The sequence below is a fragment of the Nycticebus coucang genome, chromosome 2 (genome assembly GCF_027406575.1).
Source record: "Nycticebus coucang isolate mNycCou1 chromosome 2, mNycCou1.pri, whole genome shotgun sequence".
Lineage (NCBI taxonomy): Eukaryota > Metazoa > Chordata > Mammalia > Primates > Lorisidae > Nycticebus > Nycticebus coucang.
In genome coordinates, this window is record NC_069781.1 from 42,707,452 (window position 1) to 42,728,595 (window position 21,144).

General features: G+C 42.9%; 1 protein-coding gene across 2 annotated transcripts in view; it reads left to right on the forward strand.

Moving 5' to 3' along the window:
• GNE (glucosamine (UDP-N-acetyl)-2-epimerase/N-acetylmannosamine kinase) overlaps nucleotides 1-21,144 on the forward strand; it is a 97,084-nt gene that overhangs the window by 45,024 nt on the left and 30,916 nt on the right. For both annotated transcript variants that reach the window (XM_053568764.1, XM_053568773.1), the window contains exons 5-9: nucleotides 4,014-4,226; nucleotides 13,684-13,771; nucleotides 15,224-15,434; nucleotides 19,805-19,934; nucleotides 20,760-20,981. In XM_053568764.1, the coding sequence (XP_053424739.1) occupies nucleotides 4,014-4,226; nucleotides 13,684-13,771; nucleotides 15,224-15,434; nucleotides 19,805-19,934; nucleotides 20,760-20,981 (864 nt within the window). The remainder of the gene's footprint in view (nucleotides 1-4,013; nucleotides 4,227-13,683; nucleotides 13,772-15,223; nucleotides 15,435-19,804; nucleotides 19,935-20,759; nucleotides 20,982-21,144) is intronic.

A 21,144-nucleotide genomic window follows, 5' to 3' on the forward strand; every position in this document is an offset into this window, starting at 1 on the left:
AATCTTTTAAATTTTATATAAATACTTGTGACATAGTATTTATCTCTTGTTTAATATTCATTGTCAATGATACAGTCTGTTTGTACTATGCTTTCCTGATTATATATACTTTAGAATTAGAGATATTTTTCGTCTATGAAAATAAAAGTTACCAGGAATATCTAAATCATGTCTGCCACTCACCTCTTTTCTCCCCAGGGTTTTTGATAAGATATACACAGGGAACATCAGGAAAATAAGAAGCAAGGCATCATTTTATCAGTATCTGGCTTAGTGTCCAGTTCCCCAGTGTAGAACTGTCTGGAAAACTGAGTCCTAATCTGAGTCTTGGAATGGTAGTACCTTCTGGTGTGCCACGTATGATAGTTTGAATATCCTGAATCTGAAAAGCTCTAAACTCTGAAACCTTTCGAGTGCCAACATGGTGCCCAAAGGAAATGCTCATTGGAGCATTTTGGATTTTGGATCTCAATCTGAGTACTGATCTGGCAAGTGTAATAAAGTATTTCAAAGTCTGAAAAGGTCTGAAATTTGAAATATTTCTGGTCCCACTCACTTTGTGTAAGGGACATTCAACCCGTACAGTAATTACAGGTGATGACTGCATGCTTCGGCAAGACCCAGAGGAGACAGGAGACGCCTTCTCCAGGAAGTTAGACCCTAAGTCCATTTACCCACCTTGCCAGAGAGAAAATTTAAAAGATTGAGAACATGGGATTGCAAACTAATACAACCTCTTTGGAAGGAAATATGGAGAAGCCTCAAAGAACTCAAATTAGACCTCCTATTTGATCCTGTAATCCCAGTACTAGGCATTTACCCAGAAGAACAAAAATCATTTTATCATAAGGACATTTGTACTATACTATTTATAGCAGCTCAATTTACAATCTACAAGATGCGGAAACAACCTAAATGCCCACCAACCCAGGAATGGATTAACAAGCCGTGGTATATGTACACCATGGAGTACTTAAAAAAGGTGGAGATTTTACATCTTTTGTATCAACCTGGATGGAGTTGAAACACATTCTTCTCAGTACAGTATTATAGGAATTGAATGTACTCAATACTAATATGAAGCCGGTAGATGATCTATTACACTCACATAAGACAAAAACTAGAATTAATTCAAAGTGGGGGATGGGAGAACGAGGGAGCAAGGAGAGGGAGGAGGAAGGGGGAAGCGTGTGCTCCCATTTAATGGGCACAATGTTAGGGTATATGACACACCTTTTGGGGGTGGGACATAATTATAATAAATGCAAACATTGTAACCTAATTCTTTGTACCCTCAAATTAACCTGAAACAATAAAAAGAAAAAGAAAATCATATACCATAAAAAAATAAAAGACTGAGAACAGATGCACACGCAGCTGCTGAATCAGTGGCTCCTGCCCCCTGGTGAGCATGGTGTGGTTATTCTTTTGCCTTCTAACCAATCAGATTAGCAACTTTTCCTCTCTTTGTACCAGGTAGTTAGGAGAAGATGAGTAGAGATGCAAGCAGATGGACACTAAATATTGCTTTCCCCTTGTACATCATACATCTTTTTAAGTTGTGCGTTTAAAAATAAAACAGGTGGGGCCTAGTGGCTCACGCTATAATCCTAGCATTCTGAGGGATCAAGATGGGAGGATTGCTTGAGCTCAGGAGTTTGAGACCAGCTGGAAGAATAGTGAGACCCTGTCTCTATGAAAAGTAGAAAAATTAGCGAGGCATTGTGGTAGGTGCCTATAGTCCCAGCAGCTCAGGAGGCTGAGGCAGGAAGATTGCTTGAGCCCAGGAGTTTGAGGTTGCTGTGAGCTCTGATGTTATGGCACTCTAGCCTGGGTGACAGAATGGGACTCTGTCTCACCTGCACACCCGTGCAAAAATAATAAAATATGAGCCACAGTATCAGATCAATTTTTTTTTTTTTTAGAGACAGAGTCTCACTTTGTCACCCCCGTGGCGTCATGGCTCACAGCAACCTCCAGCTCTTGGGCTTAGGTGATTCTCTTGCCTCAGCCTCCCAAGTAACTGGGACTACAGGCGCCCACCACAACACCCAGCTATTTTTTTTTTTGTAGAGACAGAGTCTCACTTTATGGCCCTCGGTAGAGTGCCGTGGCTTCACACAGCTCACAGCAACCTCCAACTCCTGGGCTTAGGCGATTCTCCTGCCTCAGCCTCTCGAGTAGCTGGGACTACAGGTGCCCACCACAACGCCCGGCTATTTTTTTGTTGCAGTTTGGCCAGGGCCGGGTTTGAACCCGCCACCCTCGGTATATGGGGCTGGCGCCCTACTCACTGAGCCACAGGCGCCGCCCCCCAGCTATTTTTTTATTGCAGTTTGGCTGGGGCCAGGTTTGACCCTGCCACCCTCAGTATATGGGGCTGGTGCCCCACCCACTGAGCCACAGGCGCCGCCCCCAGCCGAGCTATTGTTAGCGTAAAAGGGAGTGTAGTTGAGTAGAGGCTCTCTGAGCAGCCTGGTGGAGCCTGAGAGCTTTTCACTAAGGAATTCTCAGCTTAAGAGATACAGACTGTTGGCCTGTTTTTAGCCTCTTAATTGTTGCCTAAGGTAAAGGTTTTTATCAGGGCATTATCAGAGGGATTTGCTGAATTATGTTTAAAAAGTCCCAGCACTGGGAGGCTGAAGTGGGTGGATTGTCTGAGCTCACAGGTTCCCAAGACCAGCCTGAGCTAGAGTGAGACCTTGTCTCTAAAAACAGCCGGGCATTGTGGTGGGCGCCTGTAGTCCCAGCTACTTGGGAGGCTGAGGCAAGAGGATCAATTGAGCCCAAGAGTTTGAGGTTGCCGTGAGGTTGACGTCATGGCACTCTACTCAGAGTGACAAAATGAAACTCTTTTTCTCAAAAAAAAAAAAAGTCTCAAGTGCTAGTGTTTGACTTCCTAAATGAGTTCAGTTCAAGCAGAGAGCTAGCCAGACATTTTAGATACTCATCAGTCATCAAAAGATCAGTAATTAAAATCACTATTTTGGTTGGCGTCTGTGGGTAGGGTGCCGGCCCCATATACCGAGGGTGGTGGGTTCAAACCCAGCCCCGGCCAAACTGCAACAACAAAAAAATAGCTGGGGGCGGTGCCTGTGGCTCAAAGGGGTAGAGCGCCGGTCCCATATGCCGAAGGTGGCAGGTTCAAACCCAGCCCCGGCCAAAAAAAAAAAAAAAAAATAGCTGGGTGTTGTGGCGGGTGCCTGGATTCCCAGCTACTGGGGAGGCCGAGGCAAGAGAATCGCTTAAGCCCAGGAGTTGGAGATTGCTGTGAGCTGTGTGACGCCATGGCACTCTACTGAGGGCGACAAAGTGAGACTGTGTCTCTACAAAAAAACATAAAAATAAATAAAATAAAAATAAAATCACTATTTCCTTAATAACTGATGTGAGGTTTATAGGGAGATTTCTTTTCTTTTTTTTTGAGAGAGTCTCACTATGTCGCCCTCAGTATAGTGCTGTGGCATCACAGCAACCTCAAACTCTTGGGCTTAAGTGATTCTCTTACCTCACCCTCCCAAGTAGCTGGGAGTACAGGCAGGGAGATTTCTTTGAATGGGGCTATACTATGAATGAAAATGATTTCTTGGGCGGCGCCTGTGGCTCAGTGAGTAGGGCGCTGGCCCCATATGCCGAGGGTGGTGGGTTCAAACCCAGCCCCGGCCAAACTGCAACAACAAAAAAATAGCCGGGTGTAGTGGCGGGCGCCTGTAGTCCCAGCTGCTCGGGAGGCTGAGGCAAGAGAATCACATAAGCCCAAGAGCTGGAGGTTGCTGTGAGCCGTGTGATGCCACGGCACTCTACCGAGGGCAGTAAAGTGAGACTCTGTCTTTACAAAAAAAGAAAATGATTTCTTTGGGGCAGTGCCTGTGGCTCAGGGGGTAGGGTGCCAGCCCCATATGCCGGAGGTGGTGGGTTCAAACCCAGCCCTGGCCAAAACTGCAAAAAAAAAAAAGAAAATGATTTTTTTATCTCATAAACCATTTAACAATTGGTTCTTTTCATTTTCACAGGGAGCAAAGAGATGGTCCGAGTGATGCGGAAGAAAGGCATTGAGCATCATCCCAATTTTCGCGCAGTTAAACATGTCCCATTTGATCAGTTTATACAGCTGGTCGCCCATGCTGGTTGTATGATTGGGAACAGCAGCTGTGGGGTACGAGAGGTTGGTGCTTTTGGAACACCTGTGATCAACCTGGGAACACGTCAGATTGGAAGAGAAACAGGTGTGTACTTTTGCTTGTATTTCAATCGACTGTATACATATATATGAATTTTTATTAAGTATGCGTGTATCAATGCTGAGCATACATTTTTGTGAACAAGGGGGCAAATAAGGTTAATGACCAATTATAGGCTAAAATCTATAAATAGTCTGTAAATAGCACACAGTGATTACCAAATTTTTTAGAGCTCTGCTTACATTTTTTTTTTTTTTTCAATTTTTGGCCAGGCCTGGGTTTGAATCCGCCACCTCTGGTATATGGGGCCAGCACCCTACTCCTTTGAGCCACAGGCGCTGCCCTGCTTACATTTTTTTTTTTGTCTTTGTGATATCCATTAGTGCTAAGAGGTTCTTAGTTAATTGCAGTGTTTGATGGCTGTGTTTAAGAGGGAATGTATCATGAGTATAAGAAGGCTAGTCTTTCATTTTCTGAGTCTAGAATAGAGTTCCTGAGTATGGCAATTCTATTACATGTTATGAACTTTTTTTTCAGATACAGAGTCTCACTTTATCACCCTTGGTAGAGTGCTGTGGCATCACACAGCTCACAGCAACCTCCAACTCCTGGGCTTAGGCGATCCTCTTGCCTCAGCCTCCTGAGTAGCTGGGACTACAGACGCTCACCACAATGCCTGGCTATTTTTTGTTGCAGTTTGGCCGGGGCTGGGTTTGAATCTGCCACCCTCTGTATATGGGGCCAGCGCCCTACCCACTGAGCCACAGGTGCCAACCCATGTTATGAATTGTTAAAAAATAAAAAAGTAGAGTTTGGCAATTCTAAGTAAGGTGTCCCTTAGTAACTAAGTGTAAGTAAAAATATTAATGAATTTTCTGGCTGAGCTAGAACTTGCTATTAATATTAGTTCAAGTTCTAATATTATCTGCATTCAATGGAAGCTAATGAAAGTTGAATGGAAGCTAATGAAAGGTGTAGCTAATGGAAAATGTATGTCATTAGTGGAAAAAGAACTGGACTTAGAACCAGGAGATTAGTTCTGGCTCTGCTCTTCCACACTTCATATTTTCCACCTAGCTTTCTATTCTATTTAGATCTTCTTCCCCTCTAATTCCCAGCATATTAGTTTGCTCCCAATTTCACAGAGAAAATAGAAGCCATGAAATGGAAATTCTTTCAACTCCATTAATTCATTCATTAAGAAAATATTTAGTAATTACCTACCATGTGCTAGGCACTTCGATTTGGTGATAAACTAGACTAACAAGGGCTGAGCTCTTATGTAACTTACATTCTGGTGAGAGGGGAGATAGATGATAGACAAAAAAATTCTCAGGATATCTATATGCTGTGCAGACTGTAACACAAGGTTCTGTGATGGGCTACACTGGATTGGGTAAAGGAAGGCCTCTTTAACTTAAGCTGAGATCTGATTGACAGGGAGTCAGCTATGTGAGGATCAGGGAGAAGCAGAGGAACAGCCAGTGTGAAGGCTCTACGGTGGTAACAGCTTGGTGTATTTGAGAAACAGAAGGGCCAGGGTGCCTATAGAGTAGTGAGCAAAAGGCGGAGTAATACAGATGGTGTTAAAGAAGGAGGCAGACTTGTATAAGCCAGGGTGTAAATCATTTGGAAATTTTTCTAAGTATGAGGGGAAGCATTTTATTTTATTTATTTTATTTTTTCTTTTATGATTTATTATAGAAGCAGCAAGATGTCACTTGTAGATAAAGTCAGCCAGTGATTACATGTAGAAAAGTTCAAAGTAGTGGCAAAGGGGACAGAGTTCCTGCTGTTTTGGAATGTGGATGACCAGATCAACCTCCAAGATAAGAAAATGTTTTATGTGTGTTAACTCATTTTTATTCTGACTTATTAGAATAACTTGATTAGCAATAAACTTTTTTTTTCTCATTCTTTATTTCAAAATAATATGCGGGTACAAACCCTTAGGTAATATGATTTACACATGACGGGTAAAAATTAGAGTTGCAGTTGTGTCCCACACCAAGGGAGTGTGCCATATACCCATGCATCGTACCCACTGGGTGAAGCTGCTGAACCCCTTACTCTTCTCCTCCCTTATTGAGTTTAATTGAGATTTTCTCTTCTATGGCGCGATTTTTTTTTTTGAGACAGAGTCTCACTTTGTCACCCTTGGTAGAGTGCCACGTTGCCAGTTTTACCCATACTATCTTCTAGGGTTTTATTGTTTCATATCTTAGATAGATATTTTATCCATTGTGAGTTAATTTTTTTTTTTTGTAGAGACAGAGTTTTACTTTATCGCCCACCGTAGTGTGCCGTGGCGTCACATAGGTCACAGCAACCTCCAACTCCTGGGCTTAGGCGATTCCCTTGCCTCAGCCTCCCAAATAGTTGGGACTACAGGCGCCCGCCACAACGCCCGGCTATTTTTTTTTTTGTTGCAGTTTGGCCGGGGCTGGGTTTGAACCCACCACACTCTGTATATGGGGCCGGCGCCCTGCCCACTGAGCCACAGGCACTGCCCGTGAGTTAATTTTTGTAAATGGTAAGAGGTGTGGGTCCAGTTTCATTCTCTTACATGTGGCTAACCAGTTGTCTGAGTACCATTTATTAAATAGGGATTCTTTTCCTCAGTGAGTGCTTTTGTTTCCTTTGTCAAAGCATAGATGCTGTATGAGACTGGTTTCATTTCTGGATTCTCTATTCTGTTCCAGAGATCTATGTCTCTATTTTTATGCCCATAACATGCTGTTCTGATCCCTATAGACTTATAGTATAACCTCAGGTCTAGCAAGAGGATGCCTCTCAATTTATTCTTATTTTATAGAATTGCATACACTTGGCTCAGCGCCTATAGCTCAGTGGCTGTTGCGCCAGCCACATACACTGGAGCTGACAGGGTCGAACCCTGCCGGGGCTTCCCAAACAACAATGACAATTACAACAAAAAAATAGCCGGGCGTTGTGGCGGGTGCCTGTAGTCCCAGTTACTTGGGAGGCTGAGGCAGAGAATCGCTTAAGCCCAAGAGTTTGAGGTTGCTATGAGCTGTGATGCTACTGCACTCTACCAAGGGTGACATAGTGACCCTCTGTCTCAGAAAAAAAAAAAAAAGAATTGCATTGGCTGATTGAGGTATTTTTAATGGAGATTCCATACAAAATGTAGAAGTATGTTTAAGTTTATCAAGACATTGGTATTTTAATGGAGATTGCATTAAATCTGTAGATTGCTTTGGGTACAAAATTTATTCTTCCAGGCTATGAGCATGATATGTACTTCCATCTGTTAACATCCTCTGCAATTTCTTTTCTCAGTGATTTGTAGTTCTTTCTATAGAGATACTTCACATTCTTTGTTAGATATATTCTTAGGTATTTCCTTTTGTTCGATGCCACTGTGAAGGGTTTTATATCTGTGATTCTCAGCTTGACTGTTGGCATATATGAAGGCATATATGAATGTACATTGATTTTATAACCTGAAACATTGCTATATTTCCTTCTTTCTTTCTTTCTATTTATTTTTTTTTTTTGAGACAGAGTCTCACTATGTCGCCCTCAGTAGAGTGCTATGGTGTCACAACTCACAGCCACCTATATCCTCTTGTTGTGTTGTTCCCTTGACCAATATATAGTGTCCATATTTATCTTTCTCTACTTTTGTTGTTTTAAAGCCAGTTGTTTCTGCAGAGGATTGTGACATGCCGTTTTTTGGTTTCCATTTGCCTGAAATACTGTTTTACAACCCTTCACTGAGTCTGGATATGTCTTTGGGGCTTAGATGTGTTCTCTAAAGACAGCAAATACTTGGTTTGTGCTTTTTGTTTTGAGACAGAGTCTCACTATGTTGTCCTCGGTAGAGTGCCATGGTGTCACAGCTCACAGCAACCTCAAACTCTTGGGCTTAAGCGATTCTCTTGCCTCACCCTCCCAAGTAGCTTGGACAACAGACGCTTGCCACAACGCCCGGCTGTTTTTGTTGTTGTTGTTGCTGTTGTTGTTGTTTTAGCTGACCCGGTCTAGGTTTGAACCCAGCAGCCTGGGTGTATGTGGCTGGCTCCCTACTCACTGAGCTATGGGGAACCACACTTTTTTTTTTTTTGAGACTGAGTTTCATTCTGTCACACACACTAGAGTGCTGTGGTGTCAGCCCAACTTTATAGCAACCTCAAACTCCTGGGTTCAACCAATCCTCCTCCCTCAGCCTCCTGAGCAGCTGGGACTATAGGCATGTGCCACAATGCCTAGCTAATTTTTTTATTTTTAGTAGAGATGGGTTCTTGCTCTTGTTCAGGCTGGTCTCGAACTCCTGAGCTCAAGAAAACCTCCCACCGTGGCCTCTCAGAGTGCTAGGATTGCAGATAGAGCCACCACCCCTGGCCTTGGTTTGTACTTTTTTTTGAGACAGCCTCAAGCTGTCACCCTGGGTATAGTGCCGTGGCATCACAGCTCACAGCAACCTCCAATTCCTGGGCTCAAGCGAGTCTCCTGCCTCTGCCTCCCAAGTAGCTGGGACTACAGGCGCCCACCACAAGGCCCGGCTATTTTTTCTTGGTTGCAGCCGTCATTGTTGTTTGGTAGGCCCAGGCTGGATTCAAACCCGCCAGCTCAGATGTATGTGGCTGGCACCTTAGCCGCTTGAGCCACAGGCATCGAGCCGGTTTGTACATTTTTTCCCCAGTCAGCTGTACTTCTCCAGTGGGGAATTCAAGACATTTACATTTATTGAAAGAATTGATAAGTAGGATAGAATTCTGTCTTGTCTTATTATGTGGAGGACTAGTGCCTTGTTTTAATCAATTGTGCCATTGTAGAAGCTAGGCTGTGTTTTTTAGTGTCCTGATGTCTCTACTTTCCTGGTGGTCCATTGTGTTGGTCTGTGTATGGTATAGGTCTGAATACTTCCTGCAGGGCTAGTCTTATAAGGGGAAATTTCCTCAACATTTGCTTGTTGGTAAAAGATTTGATTTCTCCATCAAAGATGAAACTCAGTTCTGCAAGGTACAGAATCCTACATTAGCAGTTGTTTTGTTTGAAAAGATTGAAGATGGGAGTCCACTGTCTTCTGGCTTGTACAGCTTCACAGATAGCTGAAATTCCCAGGGGTTCGCCCTTATAGGAGAGCTGCTGCTTACACCTGCTGACTGTGAAATTTTCTTTTTCATTTTGACTCTGGCCAGGTTAATAACAATGTGTCTGGAAGATGCTCTGTTTGGATTGAGTCTGCCCAGGGTTTGATAAACATCAAGTAGGTGAATGTCTGAATCTATACTAATATTAGAGAAATTTTCAGCTCTAATATCTTTGACTTAGGTTTCCATGCTATTGGGACTCTCTTCTTCCCCTTTGGAGATACCTGTAATTTGCACGTTGGTGTACTTCATGTAGTTTCATAATTCTCTAAGAGATTGCTCTGCTATTACTTTCTTTTCTGCCTCTTTAAATGACTGTGTTAGCTCAAGAGCCTTGCCTTCAAGCTCTGAGATGTTTTCTTCTCCATGGTTTAAATCTGTTACCAAAACTTTCTTTTACCTTTTGAAACTCTCTCAATGACTCCTTTAGTTCTTTCAGGTCCTTTATATCGTTTCTAATTGTGTCAAAATCTTTGGAGGTGTTGTCCTGTCTTTTGTTAAATCTTTGGTCAATTTTTAGATTTTCTTCTGCTGATTTTCCTTCAATCCCCTTCATTGTTTTTGCATCCATAATCTGAATTCCCTTTCTTTCATTTCCATAATTTCTTTGTAGTTGGCTTCTTTGGAGGTAGCTACATTGTCATCTGTTGTGGGAGATGAACTGGATCTGGTCTGATACTTCATGATGACAGTGATTTTTTGTTGGTTCTTCCTCATGCATGTTTTCTTCTTCTTTGACTCTGGGTACATTCTTCTTCTTTTTTTTTTTTTTGAGACAAAGCCTCAAACTGTCGCCCTGGGTAGAGTGCCGTGGCATCACAGCTCACAGCAACCTCCAACTCCTGGGCTTAAGCAATTCTCTTGCCTCAGCCTCCCAAGTAGCTGGGACTACAGCTGCCCGCCACAACGTGTGGCTATTTTTTGGTTGTATTGTCATTGTTGTTTGGCAGGTGTGGGCTGGATTCGAACCCACCAGCCTTAGCCACTTGAGCCACTGGCGCTAAGCCGGGGTACATTCTTCTATGGAAGGTTAAAAAAAAAAATTCCTAGGGTGCAGTGCCTGTGGCTCAGTGGATAGGGTGCCGGCCCCATATATCGAGGGTGGTTGGTTAAAACCCGGCCCTGGCCAAATTGCAACAAAAAAAGAGCTGGGCATGTGGCGGGAGGCTGAGGCAAGAGAATCGCCTAAGCCCAAGAGCTGGAGGTTGCTGTGAGCTGTGTGATGCCACAGCACTCTACTGAGGGCGATAAAATGAAACTCTGTCTCTAAAAAAGAAAAAAAATTTCCTAGGATACTAAGGGGTGCTTCAGTATTATGGAAAACACAGCTGCTTTTGGATGTGAAGTCCCAAGGCTGGAAATTGAATTTCACAACATATTGCAGTTGGGTAATCAAGGAGATTGGAACTGATTTTCCTATTCTGGGGTGAATGTCATGCGTGTGGTGCATGCGCCCCAGTGAGCAGTGCCCCAGGCCCGAGGCATACTGCTGGGGTAGGGTGCTGCAGCCTCACTCTGGGAAACTGTGTGACCTCTATTACTGAAGTAGGGGACATGCCCCATGATCTAGATTATGCACAAAGATTGAAAAGGACCTCCCTAATCTGTTTGGCAGAGCTGGGGCCTTGCCTAAAGATGGCTTCTTGCACCTGCAAAGTATAGCCAAAGTTGGTAACTCAGCTGATCTCTAAAAAGCCACACCACTCTGGACCCTCATGGTCTTCAGTGAATTCAGGGTCTAGGGGCACCAGAGCCCTGCTCCCCTAATATTTGATAGGCAGCTGGGTCACCTCTTCTCCAGACTCCATGCCCAGACCTGCCTCTATTCAGAAGGGATGCGCCTAGCCACAATTTGGTGGCTCCATCCCTAAAGAGATGGCAGGCCAGACCACGCTTGATGAGAGGCCATTTAAAGGAGGGAACACCTCTATATGACTTATATTTTGGAAAGGTTGCTCTGGACGTTAATATGGAGAGTGGAATGTGGTAGGGCAAGGGTAGAAGCAGGAAAACCAGCTCAGGCTTTTTCAGTTGTTCAGATATAAGGTGATAGCAGCTTAGACTAAGAGTGGTAATATTAGAGATAGAGACAAGACAGATTTAGAGTTCGTTGCTGATGAGATTCGTTACAGTCCTTGGTAGGATATGAGAGGTGAAGGAAGAAGGGAATCAATACTAAAGCCTAGATTTTTGGATTGAGCTGTGTGTTCTTTCCTGATATTGGGGACACTGAGGGAAGGGATGAAAGCAAGAGTTCTCTTAAGGCCAGATCAAGTTTGAGATGCCAGGCTCGGCGCCTGTAGCTCAGCAGCTAGGGCTACATACACCGGAGCTGGCAGGTTCGAATCCAGCCTGGGCCTGCCAAACAACAATGACAACTACAACCAAAAAATAGCTGGGCATTGTGGCGGGCACCTGTAGTCCCAGCTACTTGGGAGGCTGAGGCAAGAGAATCGCTTAAGCCCAAGAGTTTGAGGTTGCTGTGAGCTGTGACGACACAGCACTTTATCCAGGGTGACAGCTTGAGCCTCTGTCTCCAAAATAAATAAATAAATAAATGTTATTTAAAAAGTTTGAGATGCCTAGTAAATAAGGTAGAAATGGCTAGCAAGCAGCTAGGTAGTTCCCGAGGGTCAGAGTTGTAGATAGAAATTTGAGAGTCATTGGCACATAGATGGTGTAGAGTTAGTTATCAGTTCAATTATCTGCCATAACAGAGAGACCCAAAATAATAGTGACTTAAATAAGATTTTTCTTTCTTTTTCACTGATATGACAGCTCCACAGTCATCAGACTGTCTGCTTGATGGTTGCTCCAGCTCTTGCTACAAGTCCATGTGTTAGCCTTTGGGAACAAGAATGGGGAAGATGCCTTTCCCTTTAAAGGCATGACCTAGAAATTGCAAATATTTCTTCTCATATCAGTCAGAACGTAGTCACATGGCCACAGCTAGCTGCAAGCCAAGCTAAAGGATGTAGTCTTTGGTTGGGTGATCAAATGACCAGCTAAAAATTCTGTTGCTAGTATACAAAAGGGATATTGAAGGCAACAGCGCTCTGCCATAAATGATATTTAAAGCCCAAAGGTTAAGTGCGATTTCCCAGGGATAACTTATAAATAAGACAGAGAATGAAGTCCAGAATGAATCTCTGGAACCCTTCAACATTTAGAGTTCTGGTGAAGAGAGAAGGGCCAGCAAGGAAGACTGAGGAACTTCCAGTGAGGTCAGAGGAAACCCAGGAGAGTGTGATATCATTAATCCAGAAAATAAAGTGTTCAGGGAGGTGGTGTTAGATGCTGCTCAGAGTTCGCTAAGACATGAAAGGAGAATGGAACACTGGATGTGGCAACATGGTCTTTCTCTGTACTTCTGCTACCACACTAAAATAAACTTGTAAAAACATACGAGCCCATCCTGTATTTTCCTTCTTACCGTCTTTACAGTGGGGTGGGGGTGTAAGTGTAGGTGTCTCTCTTTCTCCTGTCCACTGCTCATCCTTCTGCCTGTGTTCTCAATTCCTACCCTCCTGCCTTCTCCGGAACCTGCCCATCAGTCCTCCTTTTTCTGTATGTGTTTAACCTCCCCATTTGAACACAGTTAGGCCTCTCACATCTTAAGAATAAAACAACCACTGCCCAGCCACCACTCTTTTCCCTTTAGCCACACTTGTTGAAAAACATGGCCACTTTTGCTGTCTTTACTCCCTCACATTGGCTGGGAAACCTGAGGAAAGTGACTGCCTGTCCAGCTGAGTGAATGACTGGCTGAGTAGATGGAAGGCAGGGCAAGTTGAGTAAGAGATGAGAGAACTGAGAGATGACTAGGCAAGTGGTAAGCGGATGCTAGGTTAATCTGCCTCATTTATTTCAATAAACAAACATTGAAGGCTGAGCATGGTGGCTCATGCCTGTAATCCTAGCACTTTGGGAGGCCAAGGCAGGTAAATTGCCTGAGTTCAGGAGTTTAAGACCAGCCTGAGCAAGAGCAAGACCCTGTTTCTAAAAAATAGATAAACTAGCCAGGCATTGTGGTGGGCAGCTCTAGTCCCAGCTTCTAGAGAGGCTGGGGCAAGTGGATCACTCAAGCCCAAGAGGTTTGAGGTTGCTGTGAGCTCTGACACCACGGCAGTAGGGGCACAGAGTGAGACTCTGTCTCAAACAACAACAACAACAACAACAACGAAAACAAACATGGAAATCTTACTGAGAATGCTTCAAAAGGTATAAGGTACAAAAGTTGATGTCTTCCTAATAAAAGATTTAAGGGTGTTCGAAATCTGCTGGTTTTCTGTACTAATCATGAGCACGACACACTGATACCTTCTTTATTCCTTGAATATTCCCACTTCCAAATCCATTAATGTGTGACTGGATTTACCTAGGAGAAAATGTCCTTCATGTCCGGGATGCTGACACCCAGGACAAAATATTGCAGGCGCTGCACCTTCAGTTTGGTAAACAGTACCCCTGGTGAGTACACAACCTGTTTTTTTATTTTTATTTTTTGAGTGATTTAAAAGGGGAGCTGCCTAGGCACTATTTTATTTTCGTGGATATGATTTCTTTCTTTCTTTATTTTTATTGTTTAGGATTCATTGAGGGTACAAAGAATCAGGTTACACTGATGCATTTGTTAGGTAAAGTCCCTCTTATAATTGTGAAGGCATCATTTTAGAGCTGTGATAAATTGTTTACTTATCTGAACAGAGCCTTCCTTCTAATGCCTGGGGATCCCTAGCCACTGGTAAGACGGGCCTTGCTCATATTGTACCACTTAGTATACTACCCAGTGTTCGGATGTAGAATATGTCTTTTTTTTTTTTTTTGTAGAGATAGAGTCTCACTTTATCATCCTCGGTAGAGTGCTGTGGCATCACACAGCTCACAGCAACCTCCAACTCCTTAAGTGATCTCTTGCCTCAGCGTCCCGAATAGCTGGGACTACAGGCACCTGCCACAATGCCCGGCTATTTTTTGGTTGCAGTTCCACCGGGGCCAGGTTTGAACCAGCCACCCTTGGTATATGGGTCCGGCGCCTTACCAACTGAGCCACAGGCGCCGCCCGAGACTATGTCTTTTATTTGTCTGTATCAATCACTTTAACACTTGTGCTAGGAAATACTTCATTAGCCTAATTCAACATTCTGTAAGTATTAGAAAATAATGTAACTGATGTTTAAAAAGGTCTAGTTCAACATTTTGATCAATTTTGTCTGCCCTCCTTTCTATTTCAAATTGATAATATTTTCCTGTATTTGAATATTTTATTCTGAAAATAATTTTGTTTTCTCGAAAATGTACAGATAAAAGCTAAAAAAGCAAAAAAAGGTAAGTACTTAATTATGTTACTTAAGAGATCCAGATGTGATTTTATTTTTAAAAAAATATGTTTTTTAGTTCTGTATAATTATGATGTATAGTTTTTGTTTTTATCTTTTTTTTTTTTTTTGAGACAGAGTCTCAAGCTGTCACCCTGGGTAGAATGACGTGGCATCACAGCTCAAAGCAACCTCCAGCTCCTGGGCTTAGGCGATTCTCTTGCCTCATCCTCCTAAGTACTGGGACTACAGGTGCCCACCACAATGCCCGGCTGTTTTTTGGTTGTAGTTGTCATTGTCATTTGGCAGGCCCAGGCTGGATTTGAACCTGCCAGCTCTGGTGGATGTGGCTCGCGCCTTAGCTGCTTAAGCTACAGGTGCCGAGCCTGTTTTTATCTTTTCAATTGACAGATAAAATTGTATGTGTTTATTATGTACAACACAATATTTTGAAGTATACACGTTTATACATTATAGCAATGTTACTATTTTAAGAAGCAGCATGAATTATTTTTCCCTGAAGTCCCAGATTCTGTGAAACCCTGCCCTCACTGTAACATGTATCGCAGAGGCACTTAATTTAATTGACTTATTGATATTGCAGTTCGAAGATATATGGGGATGGAAATGCTGTTCCAAGGATTTTGAAGTTTCTAAAATCTATTGATCTTCAAGAGCCACTGCAAAAGAAATTCTGCTTTCCTCCTGTGAAGGAGAATATCTCTCAAGATATTGACCATATTCTTGAAACTCTAAGTGCTTTGGCTGTTGATCTTGGTGGGACAAACCTTCGAGTTGCAATTGTCAGCATGAAGGTAAAATAAATAACTCCTAAGCTCTTAACTTTATATCCCATCTGAATAATTAATTTTTTAATAAGTGTAGTTGGAAGGTAGGATTGAAAACATACACAGGAGCTTGGAATCATTTGCCCAGAGTATTGACTTTTGGATCCATTACAATGTTTATCACACTATGTTATTAATCATTTATATTTCAAAGAAGTAAATTCTCAGGGAACCTAAGGAGTTGATAATGGGGAGACCCCTGTAGGCATCAGAGCTGGGCTTTTGCCACACAGGAGGTCTAAAAGTCTATACTTGGTGACAGTTTGGAGTGTGGAGTATGCTGGTTATTATCACTACCAGATGAGGGTTTCTGCCAGTGGTGAGGGGAGTTGCCTCTTCTCTAGAACATGATCGGTTGTGTGGGTTCTCCATTTTGTATTTTTACAGTTCTGTTCTTAACTGAGTACCTTCAACCTGTTAATCACACTGTCAGCACAATGTGCCAGGTTGAGAGAACCTTCATAAAAATAACCAACTGTCGGGCGGTGCCTGTGGCTCAAGGAGTAGGGCGCCAGTCCCATATGCCAGAGGTGGCGGGTTCAAACCCAGCCCCGGCCAAAAACCACAAAAAATAAAAAAATAAAAAATAACCAACTGTCCATGGTAAATGATCTTGAATGGCTTAATGAGGAAGAACAAACTGACTAGAAAAATTGTTGAAATATTGTAAATGTATAATGTCAAAGTCCGCAAGAAATAGCAAAGATTTTAAACTCATGCGTAGGTACTGCACCCACGGTATAGTAAATTTGTTAATATCATCAGGTCAAATGAGGAAAAGCAAAACATAATTTTCTTACGAAAAGCTAAAAGGCTTCCCATAATGAATAATTCTTTTTATTTTTTTATTTTTTTTGAGGCAGAGTCTCTGGGTAGAGTGCTGTGGCATCACAGCTCATAGCAACCTCAAACTCTTGGGCTTAAGCAATTCTCTTGCCCTAGCCTCCCAAGTAGCTGGGACTACAGGTGCCCACCACAATGCCTGGCTATTTTTTGGTTGTAGTTGTCCTTGTTGTTTGGCAGCTCCGGGCTGGATTCGAACCACCAGCTCCAGTGTATGTGGCTGATGCCCTAACCATTGAGCTACAGACACTGAGCTAATAATAAATATTCTTATAAAATCCTAAGAAAAATATATATATATTTTTTTGTAGAGACAGAGTCTCACTGTACCGCCCTCGGGTAGAGTGCCGTGGCGTCACACGGCTCACAGCAAACTCCAACACTTGGGCTTATGTGATTCTCTTGCTTCAGCCTCCCGAGCAGCTGGGACTACAGGCGCCCGCCACAACGCCCGGCTATTTTTTTTTTGTTGCAGTTTGGCCGGGGCTGGGTTTGAACCTGCCACCCTCGGCACATCGGGCTGGCACCCTACTCACTGAGCCACAGGCGCCGCCCAGAAAAATATTTTCTTAACATAAAGATTATTTATTCTGGGCGGCGCCTGTGGCTCAGGAGTAGGGCGCGGGTCCCATATGCTGGAGGTGGCGGGTTCAAACCTAGCCCCGGCCAAAATTAAAAACAAAACAAAACAAAACAAAAAGATTATTTATTCTTTTTTTTTTTTTTTTGTGGTTTTTGGCTGGGGCTGGGTTTGAACCTGCCACCTCCGGCATATGGGACTGGTGCCCTACTCCTTGAGCCACAGGCGCCACCCAAGATTATTTATTCTAACAGCTTTCTTCATGGTGAAATTCTACAGGCATTCCTATTGAAATAAAAAAGAAAAAAAAGAATGTTTTCTGCAATATTGTCTAACATAGTTCTGGATGTTAAGAAGGGAATAGAGAGAGGAATAGCAAAAATGGAGATTATAAAAAAATTTTTTAAAAAGGGAGATTATTGACAGGATAAAACAAAAAGTATTATTTATAGACAATATGAACAAATCTAGCTTGTAAGGTTAATAAGACAGTTGAGTAAAGTAGATGGATAATATGATAAATATGTAAGTATCAATAATTTTTTACTTACATGAAATTGCCGGCAAAGATTTGAGTTTTCCTTTAGGTGAGTGTTTATTGATGCTGCTTGTACATAATTTAAGCCTTATCTGGAAGCTTAAAAAACATAAAAATGCCTGGTTCCCACTTTCGACTGATTGAATTGGGATCGCCGGGGATGGAAACGGGTACTGATATTTGATAAAGCTGCCCAGATGATTCTGATGTATAATAAAGGTGGAGAAGCACCATTGTGCTTTTATTTTATTTTATTTTTGAGACAGAGCCTCAAGCTGTCACCCTGGGTAGAGTGCTGTGGCATCAAACTCACAGCAACCTCCAACTCCTAGGCTCAAGCAATTCTCTCGCCTCCACCTTCCAAGTCACTGGATTACAGGTGCCCGCCACAATGCCCAGCTATTTTTTGGTTGCAGCCGTCATTGTCGTTTGGTGGACCCAGGCTGGATTCGAACCCGCCAGCTCAGGTGTATGTGGCTGGCGCCTTAGCCACTTGAGCCACAGGCGCCGAGGCTGTAGGTTTATTTATTTTATTTATTTATTTATTTATTTATTTATTTTTGTAAAGACAGTTTCACTTTATTGCCCTCGGTAGAGTGCCGTGGCGTCACACAGCTCACAGCAACCTCCAACTCCTGGGCTTAGGCGATTCTCCTGCCTCAGCCTCCCGAGTAGCTGGGACTACAGGCGTCCGCCACAACGCCCAGCTTTTTATTTTTGTTGCAGTTTGGCCAGGGCTAGGTTTGAACCCGCCACCCTCGGTATATGGGGCCGGCGCCCTGCTCACTGAGCCACAGGCGCCGCCCCTGTAGGTTTATTTTTAATGACAATCTTTAGTGACAGTTTTAGCCCCTCCCTATATTTGATATATAAAAACCCATTTATAACTAAAGAATATAAAAGAAGAGAGCCTATACAGAACAACAGGAACAAAAACTCCTAAGAATAATTGAAACCAGAAAGATGTACATAAAGAAAATTATAAAATTTTACTGTAAAATATAAAGGCTCAAAAAAATGTTCTGCATGGAAGTGCTGAGTATTTTAAAAAGGTTAGCACTTTCCAAACTGGATTATAGGTTTGACATAATTCAGATCAACACTTCAGTGGGATATTTTTAGAAGTTTAATTAAAATTATTGTAACTTACAGTGGAATTTTTAAAAACTTAACAACATTATTTTTTTTTTTTTTGAGACAGAGTCTTATTTTCTTGCTCTCGGTAGAGTTCTATGGCATCATAGCTCGCAGCAACCTCAAACTCTTGGTTTTAAGTGATTCTCTTGTCTCAGCCTCCCGAGTAGTTGGGACTACAGGTGCCCACCACAACAGTGGGCTATTTTTAGAGACAGGGTCTTGCTCTTGCTCAGGCTGGTCTCAAACCCCTGATCTCAGGGCAATCCACCCGCCTTGGCCTCCCAAGTGCTGGGATTACGGGCGTGAGCCACCATGCCCGGCCTAACAATACTATTCTTAAATGTATTTAATACAGTATACAAGTGAGACACACAAAGAAAAAAATGCAAAAACAAGAGTAATTAGGAGAGTCTATCCCTGTTTGGTATTAAAACATTTCACAAAGCACAGTAATTTAAACAAGGGGGTATTTGTGACAGCCAGAATGGAAATTTTGGGGTTTTATTTTATTTTTTGAGATAGAGTCTCTGTTACTCCAGGCTGAAGTACGGTGGCATGATCATAGCTCACAGCAACCTCAGACTCCCAGTTTAAGTGATCCTCCTGCCTCAGCCTCCCGAGTAACTGAGACTATAGGTGCGCAACCCCTACGCCAGTCTAATTTTTCTGTTTTTAGCAGTGATGGAGTCTCACTCTTGCTTGGGCGGGTCTGGAACTCCTGAGCTCAAGTGATCCTCTGGCCTGACCTCCCAGAGTGCTGGGATTACAGGCGTGAGCCACCTCGCCCAACCCAACATGGAAACTGACTGAGTAAATAGAATAGCCATACCATTTTTGGCTTCAGTTACCTGAGATGATTAAAGCTCAGCTACTTAGGATAATTATTTAGTTGCCTCAGTATTTAAGCAGGAAAATTTTGTCAGCCTAAAAGAGTAAAATATGACCTTTTAATTTGAATTTGATTCAAATTAGCCAATATTCACTTTAAGCTTAAGAACAGGGCATATCTTGTAGGCTGTGGAGTATCCCTGCTTCAATAGTTCTATATCAGGGCAGATTCCCAGAAAGTACTGGATTTTATCCTAGAGCTGGCCCAGAGGTAGTGGCTCCCCCCAGGAACAGTAATCTAAGATTGTTGTACTGTCCTATAGCAATGTCTTTATTGTGAAAAAGATCAAAAGATTCATAGTATGCTCCTTAATAAGACCAGTGAGACAGATCTTGTTTTTTCTCTTTTAGGGTGAAATAGTTAAAAAGTATACTCAGTTCAATCCTAAAACCTATGAAGAGAGGATTAATTTAATCCTACAGATGTGTGTGGAAGCTGCAGCAGAAGCTGTAAAACTGAACTGCAGGATTTTGGGAGTAGGTAAGATTACAAATTATATATGCAAGCAATGTTCATTTTAATGTACAAAATCTACTAGGTTCTGATATATGACTGAATGTGAAGTCCGTGTGTGCCCTGTGTATAGATGGCTCCAGGTCCTGTCTGTGGGCTCCAAACATGGAGTCTTTCTGGGGTGCCAACAAGTATTGTGGGAAAAATTTGGAGTTTTTTTTTGGAGATAGAGTCTCACTCCATCTCTGGGTAGAGTGCCATGGCATCATCATAGCTCATAGCAACCTCAAACTCTTGGGCTTCAGAGATCCTCTTGCCTCAGCCTCCCGAGTAGGTGGGAGACACCTGCCACAATGCCTGGCTAATTTTTCTTTCTTTCTTTCTTTTTTTTTTGAGACAGAGTCTCACTTTGTCAGCCTTGGTAGAGTGCTGTGATGTCATAGCTCATAGCAACCTCAAACTTTGGGCTCAAGCAATTCTCTTGCCTCAGCCTCCCAAGTAGCTGGGACTACAGGTGACCACCTCAATTCCCAGCTAGTTTTAGAGACAGGGTCTTGCTCTTGCTCAGGCTGGTCTCAAACTCCTGAGCTCAATCCACCCTCTTCGTCCTCCCAGAGTGTTAAGATTATAGGCATGAGCCACCGCGCTCGGCTTTAGGAGAAATATTGATAGCTCTACAAATCTGTTAGGTGCAGATTTAGCTCAGAACTACCTGGTATTTCCTTGAAGTCCTTGGTAATGTTTGTCATAGGAGATCTGGGGTGAACAAATTTATGTTCTGAGCCAAGAAAGTTGGCATACTTTCCTATGATTACTAATCGGAATTATTTTCCTTGTGTTTGTGGAGCATAGGCATTTCCACAGGTGGCCGTGTAAATCCTCGGGAAGGAATTGTGTTGCATTCAACCAAACTGATCCAAGAGTGGAACTCTGTGGATCTCAGGACCCCTCTGTCTGACACTTTGCATCTCCCTGTGTGGGTGGACAATGACGGCAACTGTGCCGCCCTTGCAGAAAGGAAATTTGGCCAAGGAAAGGGACTGGAAAACTTTGTTACACTTATCACAGGCACAGGTAAGCTGGCAGGGGAAGGCTGCTTTAGGTGGTAGAATGTCTGTTGGGGCATGTCTTCACCACTTAGGCAGTTATAGCTTTGCCTCAGCTTTCACTTCCTGCTTCAGTAGAGCCTGAGGGTGAGCCTCAGGTGAGAGCTTAGGACCTTCTTAGGCAACTCTTT